This window comes from Mesoplodon bidens (genome assembly GCF_964165515.1).
Source record: "Mesoplodon bidens genome assembly, chromosome: 5".
Taxonomy (NCBI): domain Eukaryota; kingdom Metazoa; phylum Chordata; class Mammalia; order Artiodactyla; family Ziphiidae; genus Mesoplodon; species Mesoplodon bidens.
In genome coordinates this window covers 137,111,687-137,123,905 of record NC_138161.1, presented here as the reverse complement: position 1 = coordinate 137,123,905, position 12,219 = coordinate 137,111,687, and the positions used below count along the sequence as shown (strand labels likewise).

General features: G+C 43.9%; 1 protein-coding gene across 1 annotated transcript in view; it reads right to left on the bottom strand.

The window, feature by feature from the left end:
* Positions 1–684: 684 nt before the first annotated feature.
* The window catches only part of PCOLCE2 (procollagen C-endopeptidase enhancer 2), a 68,377-nt gene continuing 56,842 nt past the window's right edge, over positions 685–12,219 (bottom strand). The window contains exons 6-9 of the mRNA XM_081235689.1: positions 11,471–11,625; positions 6,635–6,718; positions 3,532–3,699; positions 685–1,264 (exon numbers count right to left, since the gene is read on the bottom strand). Of these exons, the coding sequence (XP_081091815.1) occupies positions 1,134–1,264; positions 3,532–3,699; positions 6,635–6,718; positions 11,471–11,625 (538 nt within the window). The 3' untranslated portion in view covers positions 685–1,133. The remainder of the gene's footprint in view (positions 1,265–3,531; positions 3,700–6,634; positions 6,719–11,470; positions 11,626–12,219) is intronic.

Here is a 12,219-nt window from a genome sequence, read left to right as displayed (position 1 = left end):
GGCCCACAACCTCCTGAGGGCTGGTTGCCACAATCATTGCAGGTACTGCTGCCTTTTAAGCAGCTCTGTGCAAACGATGGGAACCCTTTCACAGTTCTTCCATTACTGAGTGAGAAGAGGTCTTTCAAAGGCAATGGCAGAATGCATCCCAGCTGATACAATCTCGTCCAGTTAACTAGGGATTAACAAGATAGGGTTGTCAGGCTCACTTCTAATTTCAAGTCCTATGAAACAACTAATTATGATTTAGGCTAGGAAAACAAAAACTGAACTCTGCAAGAGAAGAGGGTTTTCCTGTGGAGCAGAGAAGGCCTTTTCTAGTGGCAGTGAGGGCACTGGGGTTAGAATTAGGACTTCTGAGCTAGATTGCCCGTTCTGTCTCTTGGGAGATATGTGCTCTGCACAAGTCACTAAATATACCTGAGCTTCCATTTCTATCACAAAATGAAGGACCTGAATGAGATTCCTGAGGGACACCATTCTAGCTCGAACATTCTCTGGTTCTGCAGAGAAGAATTATAGTCTATTTACATTACTGAGTCCATCTAGTCCCTGCGGTTCTTGGAATGTTCTTTTAGCAAAGTATAAACTGATACAAGGACAACCTTATGTGTAAATAGCAGGGAACATTCTTTTTACAGTGTCCCACTTTCTATAAAAGCAAGTCTAATGGCTGTTATATAATCATTTAAAAATATTTTATTAAGCATTGATTTTTAAAATGCAAGAGAAGAATATCACAACTCAGAGCAAATGCTTGAAGGTAAAACAAATATCACTATAAATATTGCACGTATAAAATCTCTTTTTTACATCTTCACACAACTCATTTCTAAAATATCCTTTTACAGAGATGTATAAATAAACTGCTTCCAAACTGTCAACGCTTGATACATTTAGTTTCTTATCACCTCACTAAGTGTGCAGGTTTCCAATCGGCTCTCTGCTCTTCTTCTTTGTAGGCAACAGAACTTCCATCAGTGACACCGGAGCTCTCCTACCTACATCATGTGAAGAGTAAATCTCTCTGAATGCTCAATATTTCAGGTTATAAATTTTCTTTTCCTACTGAGAAAAAAATAGATCCTTCAAAGGCAGTGACAGAATGCAGCTTAAATGGACACAGTTCACTGTTAACATTGCTTGTTCTTCAAGGCGTCCAGGAGCTTCTGATTCTTGGTCTTGAACATCATGATAAAGCTGTTGGGCATGATTTTGCCTCTCCCATCTTCACCCACTTGGCCCATAATAATGTAGTTTAGACCTAAAAGAGAATATAAGATTAATTTTTTTCTCTGTGTGTGTTGGTTTGAAACAACTTCGACTGTAACTCACCTCTAGGTAATTGCTCTGTAAATGGTATAATTACACATTTATCCTATCTAGGATAAAATCTGGTTTAAGACTCTCATTGGGAAAAAATCTAAATGTAACTGAATAGCATGTTCCAGCTCTGCTAACACTAGGAAAGTGGATGGAATGATTCGATCCGGTCATGTCTAGCTCTGCAGAAGGTCTGATGTATTTACTGAGTGTCTGCTATGAACAATACACTGTTTCTGTGAAAGGCTCTCCTTCCTCAAGGGGCCTCCAGTGCTCCCCGACACGCCATCTTCAGGTGGCCTCTCCTGGTGTCACAAGGCTTCTGGATCTCCCCAGGCATTTGGCAACTAATGATCCATTGTCTTCTGTTGTTGTTGTCTTGAACTTTTTATTAACATCGCCAACATTTATACTATGTAAGTTTTTTGAGGGCATGGTTGGATCATATACTTCTTTCCATTCTTATAGTCCCTTGCAAAAAGGTAAGTACTAAAAAGTACTTTATTCTGTTAAACTATTTTTTATATATCAGTGTTTCTGGCTAAGGTAGGCCTAGACTGGGGCCCAAGCTGAGCTATGTAGGGTTCAACTCTGAAGATTTATACTGCTTCAGAAAAATGTCATAAAGGAAGTGTGTCTTACCACCCCCTTTATTCTCCCTCTCTCCCGTGTGTCATAAGAGAAATATGTGTTTCCTTTTTCTCTTGCATAGGCCTTCCTCTGTGGGCCAACACTGGCATCATAGTGGTCTTGAGCCCGTGAAGGCTGGGTAGGATGAGCAGGTAGACGCCACCGAAAGGCTGGACTGCTAGCATCATTGTGAGATTTGACCGTGTCTAGATGTGTGTTATTTGCTGTTCCAGACAGCTCTGGAAAGAAGTGTTAGCTTTTACAGGGCCTTTGATATTCCCTCTAAAGAGTCAATGTGAGGCTGCTCGCCTTCCGACTTTTCTCAACAATCTGAATTCATAGTAAAGCTTTCTTGAAGTGGATATGCTATATTTCTGTGTGTGTGTGGCAGAGGTTTGGTTTGTTTCACTTGTAGGAGAGGTGTGTAACAAGACTGAGGAAAGAAGTGAGCTGATATTGGACAGAGAAATCATGGTATAGCACACAGTGGAATGCCAGGCATTATTGCCATGCTGAAAAAGAGATCTATACATGCTGTTGATGGAAAGCTGTCCACATATACATCACGTGGGGGAAAAGTTGCAGTAGAACGTGTAGTATGATCCCTCTGTCTACGTGTGTATGTGCAGGCTTTATATGGATAGAACTTTGTGGAAGGAACTGTTCATTGTGCCTCTGGTGAAAGGGAAAGGGCTTCACTTTTTATTTTATATCCTTCTCTACTTATTTAAACTTTTTAAAAACCATAGAGCAGGGCTTCCCTGGTGGCAGTGGTTGGAAGTCCGCCTGCCGATGCACGGGACATGGGTTCGTGCCCTGGTCTGGGGGGATCCCACATGCCGCAGAGCGGCTGGGACCGTAAGCCATGGCCTCTGAGCCTGCGCGTCCGGAGCCTGTGCTCCGCAGCGGGAGAAGCCACAACAGTGAGAGGCCCGTGTACCGCAAAAACAAACAAACTAACAAACAAAAAACAAAAAAAAACCCCATAGAGCATACATTACTTTTATAAGTTAAAGAACCTGTTTAAAAAAAAAAAATCATGTACCTTTGGCTCTGGAGTAGCTTTTTTTTCCGCAAAATTTCTTAATAAACTCATCCCCGTCTATGGATTTAATAATCCTATATCTACAAATGAATCCCAAATCTTTCATTCTAGCCCATAGATACCTCTCTCTTCTGAACTCCAGCTCTGAATTTCCTGTTCCTTGATGGATATCTTCCTCTACACACAGCAGTGGCACCTTAAGTTCAATAATTCAAAATCTCTTTCTCCTGATGTGCTCCTTCTCTGTCTGTTCCCTACTGATCCAACTTCAAACGTTTCTTGGACTCATTGATCATTTCCATTACCTCGTCTCCTTCCACAAGTTACCGGAACTGGGATTGGAGCCCAATTCTGGCTGACTCCAAAGGCCCTCCTTCGAAACCACAAGTGGGCAATACAGTAGCCCTGACTTTACTTCCCCTAGACCAGCCATGGCATGGAAAGATCCATGATTTTCTCAGAGAGGCTCTCCCGTCCCCTTCTCTGCCCCTGAGCTCCCCTGGAAGAAAGACTGAAGTTTTCCTCTGACTCACCTCTTCTGAGGAGTGGGCACTGCTTGCAGACCACGACGACCTTGGCACTCATGTTCTTGCCGGCTTGCTGAATTGCCAGATTTCCCTCTTTATAGATGTTGATGATTGAGACCGTGGCATGCAAACTCCCACCTCGAGGGATGGTGGTGATAACAGTGCCGGCCAAGACTGCAAAAGAAAACGTTTTTGAAATAATGGGACAGTGAAGGCAAACGTAAGCAGAACTGAACGTAATTGTACATTTCTCTAAGTTTCAGATGGGATACATTTTAATGTTAGAAAGAAGGTCCTCATAGAGCCATTGAATTTGATTCTGTACATTTGTCATCAAAATTCAGGTTGAAAAAAAGGAGTCGTGAAGCTGTAACGTTACCGCAGCTGTTAGGCGTTGATACTGAGTAGGAAAACCAAAATATCTGCCGAATTGCAGCCAGTTGCTGAGACGAGGACTCGTTCCAATGTTTCATCCGACGTATGGATCAATTACCAAATAAGGGATGGGCTCATGCGCCTCTACCTGTGAATACTCAACAGGACCTTGTACCTTTAGAGGTACTACCATACTAAGAGGCTGCATGATGGGGGTTTGAGCCACGAAGATCTGAGTCCTTGTGTCTGTGTGGGTGAGCGCCTACCTTTCTGTGTCTCCCCCTGGTTCCTCTCTTTAGCTGGCCTCTCTCCTTGAACTTTTTTTTTTATAAAACACATATTTATTAAATGAAGAATCGGTCTTACAAATATCCACTCCCTTAAACCTTCTCCCAGGCTTCTACAGCAAATGACCAATTGCAGGTGCTGGAGGAAACTAAAGAGAATTAGAAGCAGCAGGTTGGGATGGAGGTGGGGGGAAGGAAGAGGGAAGATGGGGGTCAGAAGATAAAAGCCCCTTTCGGGCTTCCCTGGTGGCGCAGTGGTTGAGAGTCCACCTGCCGATGCAGGGGACGCAGGTTCGTGCCCCGGTCTGGGAAGATCCCACATGCCGCGGAGCGGCTGGGCCCGTGAGCCATGGCCGCTGAGCCTGCGCGTCCGGAGCCTGTGCTCCGCGACGGGAGAGGCCACAACATTGAGAGGCCCGCGTACCACAAAAAAAAAAAAAAAAAAGAGTATCATAAAAGCAGTGAAGGTAATCAGGGTTAGCAAAAACCAGAATTGTTTTTGTTCCTTAGACCAACCCCCCCCTTCATCCCTTATCTGTCTTCTCTCAGTGGATATCAGGTGCTCTCTCCTTGAACTCTGATTCATCCATAGATCCCCATCTCCCTCTAATGATCAGTAAATATCTGTCTTTTTCTGGGTCTTTCATATTCTCTTTTTTATCCATCCTGTTTAACGCATTTAACAAGTCAAAGTATAGAACTGAGGTATAACTTAAGACATTTTCTTGCTTACAAAAAAAAAAAAAAACTCTAGCAAAATTCAGTTGCTTTTCATTATGTCACTCTCTCTTTTTACTATGTGACACTCAGAGAAGAGTCTCACTTCTGACCCACAGAAAGAAAGATGCTGTGTTTCTCAAAGGCGTGCTTTTGGCATTCTGGGGGTGGCGGGGGCAGGGGACATTCCATGTGAGGCAGGACTTGCGTTGAGTGACTTTCTGATGAATCCTGTCTCTACCCAGAAAACCAGTAGCACCCGGCAGTTATTGTGACAATCAAAACCTACCCCTAGGGCTTCCCTGGTGGCGCAGTGGTTGACAGTCCGCCTGTCGATGCAGGGGACACGGGTTCGTGCCCCGGTCTGGGAGGATCCCACATGCCGCGGAGCGGCTGGGCCCGTGAGCCATGGCCGCTGAGCCTGTGCGTCCGGGGCCTGTGCTCCGCAATGGGAGAGGCCACAACAGTGAGAGGCCTGCGTACCGCGAAAAAAAAAAAAAACCTACCCCTAAAGGAGTGTTAACCAATGCTGGTTGGGAACCAATGGGCCACTGGTGATAGTATTGGGTCATTTTGCCATGGAAGTGAGTCACAGTGGAATAGATCGAGTTTTGGACTTGGCTGATATGACCCGTTCAGGATAAAGTGAGAACTCACTGCTTACGTGGTGCGCAAAGCTCATAACATCAGAATTCTTCTCACGCCTTACTTTGACTCTTGGTCATGAATGTTTACTGCAAAACGTCAGTCAGTAGCCGAGTGAAATCAGGTGGCTCTGAAGGACAGGAAGGGAGATTTCCTTAAGCACCTCCTACAGAAGATCACACTGGGTGTGGGAGCCATGACACTTCGTGCTACTGGTTTTCATTTTCATGCCATTATTTGAATTTCAGCATGCAAACTCCAGTTAGATTTAGGGCCCTAGATTCTTTAGTGCCTTCATACCTTCTCTACAGCATAGTCCGTCTGGGCTGCAGTTACCACTTGAAGGCATAAGAAAAAGCAAGCAAAGCCTCATCTGGGAGGCCCTTTGTTCTGGGTAACCTATTTAAAGGCCATACCAACTTTCTTTTCCGGCTAAGACTTCTCTTCGATGTTCTTTTTAAACATAACCAACATAATTAAACTTGGCATCTTTTGCTCTTTAGTGGTTTTCACAGAAGTGCAATTTTTTTTAATTGGAAAAAACTCTTAGAAATTCTAAGTCATTAAGTAATATCTCCTCAGGTTCCTGCTTATAAGAGTTTCCAAATGGATTTCAGATTTCCAAGTTTTAATTTAGTACTTTGGAAGGACACTACAGAGGAAATACTTGAATTTCTTCTGAGAGAGGCCAGCTTGGACATGTTTCTAATTAACTTCAGTTGAACTACAGATGTGTGAAAAAGTACTCAGTACATGAAAACTATATGAGAAAAAAGGGACACAGGTTTTTTCTGGAATACGGAGCCAGCCAGAATACACAGAACGGTAGTATCACATACCAGGAGTCAAATTATTAAGTTTATGTGGAAAATGTATATTTTCTGTACATGAATTTTTCTCAGGTGTGAAATCTAACACTTCAAAAGGCGCAAGTCAACATACCCTAGTGTGTAAGAAAATATTTTCTTGGGTAAATGAAGAGTGTAACTGACCCTTTACCATCACATTCACGGCAATTCCTTTGAGATTAAGCATGCGGTTTCAGGTTTCTGATTAAAGAGGAAAGGCTGGGTTTTATTTCTTACCAAAGTTACTCAAGCAATAATTGCTCTCCAGCGTCCCCGTCCGTCTACACTTCTGCTGACACAGGGCCACGGTGGGTTTTAAACCTTCATTCAGAGAAGAAAGACATAAGATTCAGGAAAATGAATTCAAGTATAACTGGTGTTTAGATCTGAATCTACCAATTTAAAATTCCCATATATTTCCCTGAGCCACCAATCTGTCATTGCAATGAAATAATTAAAAAGCATGCAAAGGCAACACTTCATGCTACCAACCCCTGCTCTAATTTCTTCAGGGTAACTCAATACCCTCTGCTGAGTTTTAAACCTGAGATCAAAGATAACCCAAATTTAGCCCTATTCTCTTCTTCCTTTATATATAACTAATGCTGTAACCAAAAATAGATACAGTCTCATGTGCCCTGCTTAGAAAAACCCAGTACAACAAATATGAACACAGGAGATGTAGGTTAACTCCTCATTTTCCAAAAGGAATCCTATGGGTCTCCCCCTGAGGGTGGAGGGCACTTTCTTGGTGCATCTGAAATACACAGTCGCCCAAATGTGAGCAGTACAGGTTTCTGGGAACACTGCTCATGTGGTAAGGTGTGTTATAGCTGTAATTAGATGCAGCCAATCACTAAACATTTATTTTGAGCCTGTAAGGATTATTAGTAAGGCATTATTCATTGCCTAGAAGGATCTTAAGAACCGAGAAGTAGACAGATTTGAAAGTACAACTAAACAGATAACCACAGTGGTTCTCAGTCAGGGGTGATTTTGCCCACTAGGTGACATTTGGTAATGCCTGGAAATATTTTTGGTGATCACAGCTAGGGGATGCCACTGGCATCTAGTGGGTATATAACCAGGGAGGCTGCTAGACGTCCTACAGTGAACAGGACAGCCCCCAACAGCAAAGAATTTTCTGGCCAAAAATGTAAATAGTGCCAAGGTTGAGAAACTGTAATATGATGAAACGAAATGAAATGAAATGAAAATAATCCTCATTATCATCATTAAAAATGTTTCCAAAATATTTCCTAATGATTCACTTCTATGTGGCAACATGCTAGGAAGAATTAAACAAAGCTGTCACAGAACAGTACTTGGTGGGTAAGAATTTACAACTGTAATATTGCCCTGCTAATATGTTCTAACTTTTCTGTGAATTTACTCTTAATTTGTACCCCTACTTAACTCCAAAAAGGATCCAAAGTGGATTATAGTATTAAAATATATACAATTTAATGGTAAAATACACACAATTTAATGGTAAAATACACACAATAGCATATATATGGAGAAAGAGCTCAGAAAGCAGTTAGAGGGACTGTTGTTCCAGGAGTTGGGGACCTGAATTTACCTAATTTGCTGAGTCAAAAGGCAGTGGCGTTAGTGGTTCTCCCTGTCTGATGAAAGAGCATCTTTTCACGTGGGCCACTGGAAACCAGCTCCTTCTCGGCCTCGGAATGCTAGTCTGGAGGTTGGGTGGGTGTCCCCCACGGCCCCTTCTCTCCCTTCGGGACATGCCTACTCTCTTGCCTTTCAGCCATCAGCTGTCCCACCCTGACCCTCGCCATGCTCCCGTCCTCTCTGCTGCCCTGCACTCCCCAGCAGGGCACCTGGTTCTCAGCCCTCCTCTCCATGTGCTCCCGCGGCCGTGCCGGTGGGTCCTCCCTCCTCGGGGACGATCCCTCTCGGTGCCGCCACCCTCAGTCCCAGGCTTCCATGCCCTCCTGCTGAAGTCTCATCACCAATCGCCCAAACGTAGACACCCTGTCAGCCAGTGTAGCCTCCTCTCCTTCAAGGTTATTTAGTTACTCTCAGACTCTCATGAGTACTTGCTTTCTGTCTTCAGAGGTTCAACTCATTGACCCCTCGCATTCTTCCCACTCCGCCCTCCTGGCCCGTCTCTACTTCCTTAGCTACTCCACTGACTTTCCACAGTCTGTTATCTCACTTTCTTGACAATATGTTAAACTCCCTTTCCCCTCTGCCCTCCAACCCTTAGGAAGCCTGAAGGAGCCTCTGCGTCTCTTTCTGTGCCTGCACGTAGACAGCTGAGAACACAAATGGACCCTCGTCCAAGTGACAAGCTGTCTCCAATTTCCACAGCTGTTTTTCGGATTCTCCCAACCCCCCGGGGCTCCCACCTCCCTTCTTTCTCATTCTCAGCAGCTGACCTTGCCTATTTTCTGGGGAAAACAGAGATCATAGAAGAAAATGTTCTCGAAGCCCCACCAGACCTCCGAGCTGTCTTTATCTGCCCCCCTCTCTTCTTTCCTCCCCTGAGAGAGGAGGCTGCCCATGTCTGGTCTAAGGTCTGTCCTTCTGTGTGTCCTCCGGAGGTCAGACCCGCTCCTCTTTGTGGAAATTTCCTCTTCAGTTTATTCCTTCACTCTGCCCTTCTGTTCTCCTGCTGTGCCGGCTACTTCCCATTGGCTTTACCACGTTCACACCCTCCCTTAGGCTCGAACCTGTGGACTGAGTTCCTGGACTTAGTGTCAGTTTCCTCGCCTTGCTTCACACGCCCCTCACCCCCATCTGGCTTCTGCCTGCACAGCTCCACTCATAACCCTTGCCAGCGTGTCCAGTAACCTCCACATCATGAAATCAGATGGTAACATTTTGGTCCTGCCGTTGTTTGAAGTCTCATCAACACTTGGCTCTTCTGACTACCCCCTTCTCAAAACACAGTCTTCCCTGGCCCCCGAGACACCTGGGTTCCCCCCACATCCACCGCCTCCCCTTGGCTGCTCTTTTCATTCTTCTCTGCCAGCAGATCCTCCTCTTTAAAGACCTGGAGTTTCTAGAGATTGAATTCCAGCCCTTCTTCTCCTTTCCCTGTAACCTCTCCCTAGGAAATAGCATTCTGCACCATGGTGTCAACCACGTATATGTTGAAGATTCAAATTTAAATCTCTTGCTTAAATCTCTCTTCTGGCCTGGAGGCCCGTAGATCTAACTGTCTACATAACAGCTCCATTTGCTTGTCTCACAGACACCTCTAACCCTACAAGAGCTCAGCTTAACTTATGAATCTACCCCTCAACCTATGACTCTCCTTCTATGAATGGTAACGTTGTTCCTCTGAGTTATGCAAGCCAGGGACCCGGGAGGCATGCTTCTGGATCGCTCTAGTCCAATTAACCACCGAGCCCTGTCACTATCTCCCAAGGTCTCTGGCCTGCATAACTGTCAGTGTCTCTTGACCGTCTCTGTATTTCTGTCTGGTGCAGTTCCCCTGGACAACCCCAAGAACATGCTGACCCTCCTGACCTCTACAGTCCATTCACCTCACTGGGGCCTCACAGAGTGATCTTCATAAAGTGTGAATCTAATCCTGGACTTTGCTTAAATCCACCAACAGCTTCCCCTGCACTTAGGATAAAACCCCAACTACTTAGAGCTTCAGTGGTGAGGTGGTGGGGCCTAAAGATGAACCCAGCAAGAGAGGCCATAGGTACAAAGTGCCAAGGGGTTCGGCCCCTGTGCCGTCCAGTATGGCAGCCACTGGCCACGGAGGCTTTTAAATTTTAATTAAATTAAAAATTCAGATCTTTAGTAGCACTCATCACATTTCAAGTGTTCAGCAGTGGCCACTGTATTGGATGGCACAGGTGGAGACAATGAATTTAAGTGGGAGAAGGACACCGTCTGCTGTGTGTGTGTGTGTGTGTGTGTGTGTGTATGTATGGGGCATTCATTGGGGAATTAAGACAGAGGAAGGGGACCCTAAGAGTGTGGCTACAGTTGCTGTGGACCATGCTTGGGAAAACAGGTGGAGAAGCAGAATTGAGACAGAAAATAATGTGATAGAAGTGAGTTACATTAGATATGTTTTCATTTAAATGTCTAGCAGCTGCAAAACTCGAGGAGAAAATTACAAATTCATGTTTGCAATTTCAGAGAAAGTTTAGGACTGGAGATAAAAGCTGGGGAACCACGTGAGTGCGGACAGATAATTCACTGGAAAGAATAGGACACCAGGGTCCACTGAGATGGGCTGAAGAAATATTGCTGTAACGTGCGGCAGTACACCTTCAGGGCACAAGGTGGCACACTGTGGAGTGCTCAGAAAAATCAGCCCTTCTAGAAGTGCCTGTACTCAGGACAGCCCTGCTTAGGGTAACTGCAGAAAATGGTGGGCAGTAAAGCTGGGTTTATCTCAGCCTATTTCATATCTTAACCTTAGATCCTTCCTTCCCACTTTTTTTCTCCTCCCTGTATTTAGATTTTGAAATCTCAGGCCTGAAATCCTGGTGGGTGGAGCTGACAGGGTACAGAGACAAGATACAGGGACCCACAATTGCCCCTCCATTTCTTAGATAATACCAGAGTTTCCCGACTGGCTTCTATAATACCTCAAATATTTCTGTTTGATTTACTCCAATTTGAAAAAATAATACATTTTGTATGACACATTTTGGAGCATACCCCCTCCCAAAAAAGTCCAAATACTGGCAGATGTGAAAACAGGCAGGTATCAGAGCCCTGAAACTTTAACCTAAAACACTACAGTTCTATGTAATAAAAAATAAACATAATTTTATAAGTGCCAAGAAATAAAAAGTAGGCTTGTAATGATCTGTGCCAAAACAGGGTTCCTAGCATTTTTAAGTGACCATAATTTTCTTAGGTAACAGTTTAAAATTATTAGCTTAGATGCATTCTTACACCTTACACTTTTCTTTAATTCATGGAATCATATTATTCTCTTCCATAAGTTTTCATCTTATTTAACTTATTTTAGTCTCAAGTATTTTCCTCTTATTTAATTTTTTTTTCTACTTCAGAAGAATTTTTCTTATACTCCTCGAGTTTGTGTACAAACCTCAAATGAGAAAAACTTACTTGTAGTCACAGGAAAGGTGGTGGTAACAGGTGGTGCTGTAGTTGCTGGCAATTTCTTTGGCCTGAATTTGTAGTGAGCGATAAACCCATCTGCAGTTAAACTTAAGTCTGATAAAAACTGAATGAGAAGTTCATTTCTCTCAGATACAATTGGCCTAAAAGAAAAAAAGAGGTAAATACATATATATTTAAAAATTTAGGTGACACCTCTCTGAAATGTAGCATTTTCTAACTTGCCATCAATTTCTGACGATAGGTTATTCTTTGTTTAAACTGAAAAGCTGAAATACTTAAAAAGATGATGGTCTTAATCTGCTCAGTATTAATGCAAATAGCTAACATTTACTGAACGTTTGCTCAGTTCGAAACGTGCTTTATGAAAACTCTTGAATTCTGTCTTCCCAACAACCCTGTTATTATCCCATTTTCATGGAATAGGCAAGTGAAGATCAGAGAGTTCAAGTGATTTGCCCAAGGCCCTCGGTTAGTTTCTGGGAGAGTCAGCATTTGAAAGGACCAGGTGCCTTTAGAGACGCTGGTAGACATTGGGACCAATGTAAACACTGAAGCTGCAGCTGGTTCCTCACAAGCACTGCAGGGTTTGGCCTGACTTGGCAACCACACAGCTTCTTTGAACTAAGACTCTGAGTTCCAGCTGGCCTGGGGAGCTAGGGATGCTGGCCCTGGGGAATCAGATGGAGAACTTCGGTGAACAAATTCCCACACCCTGTGAAGACACCACCAAAGGG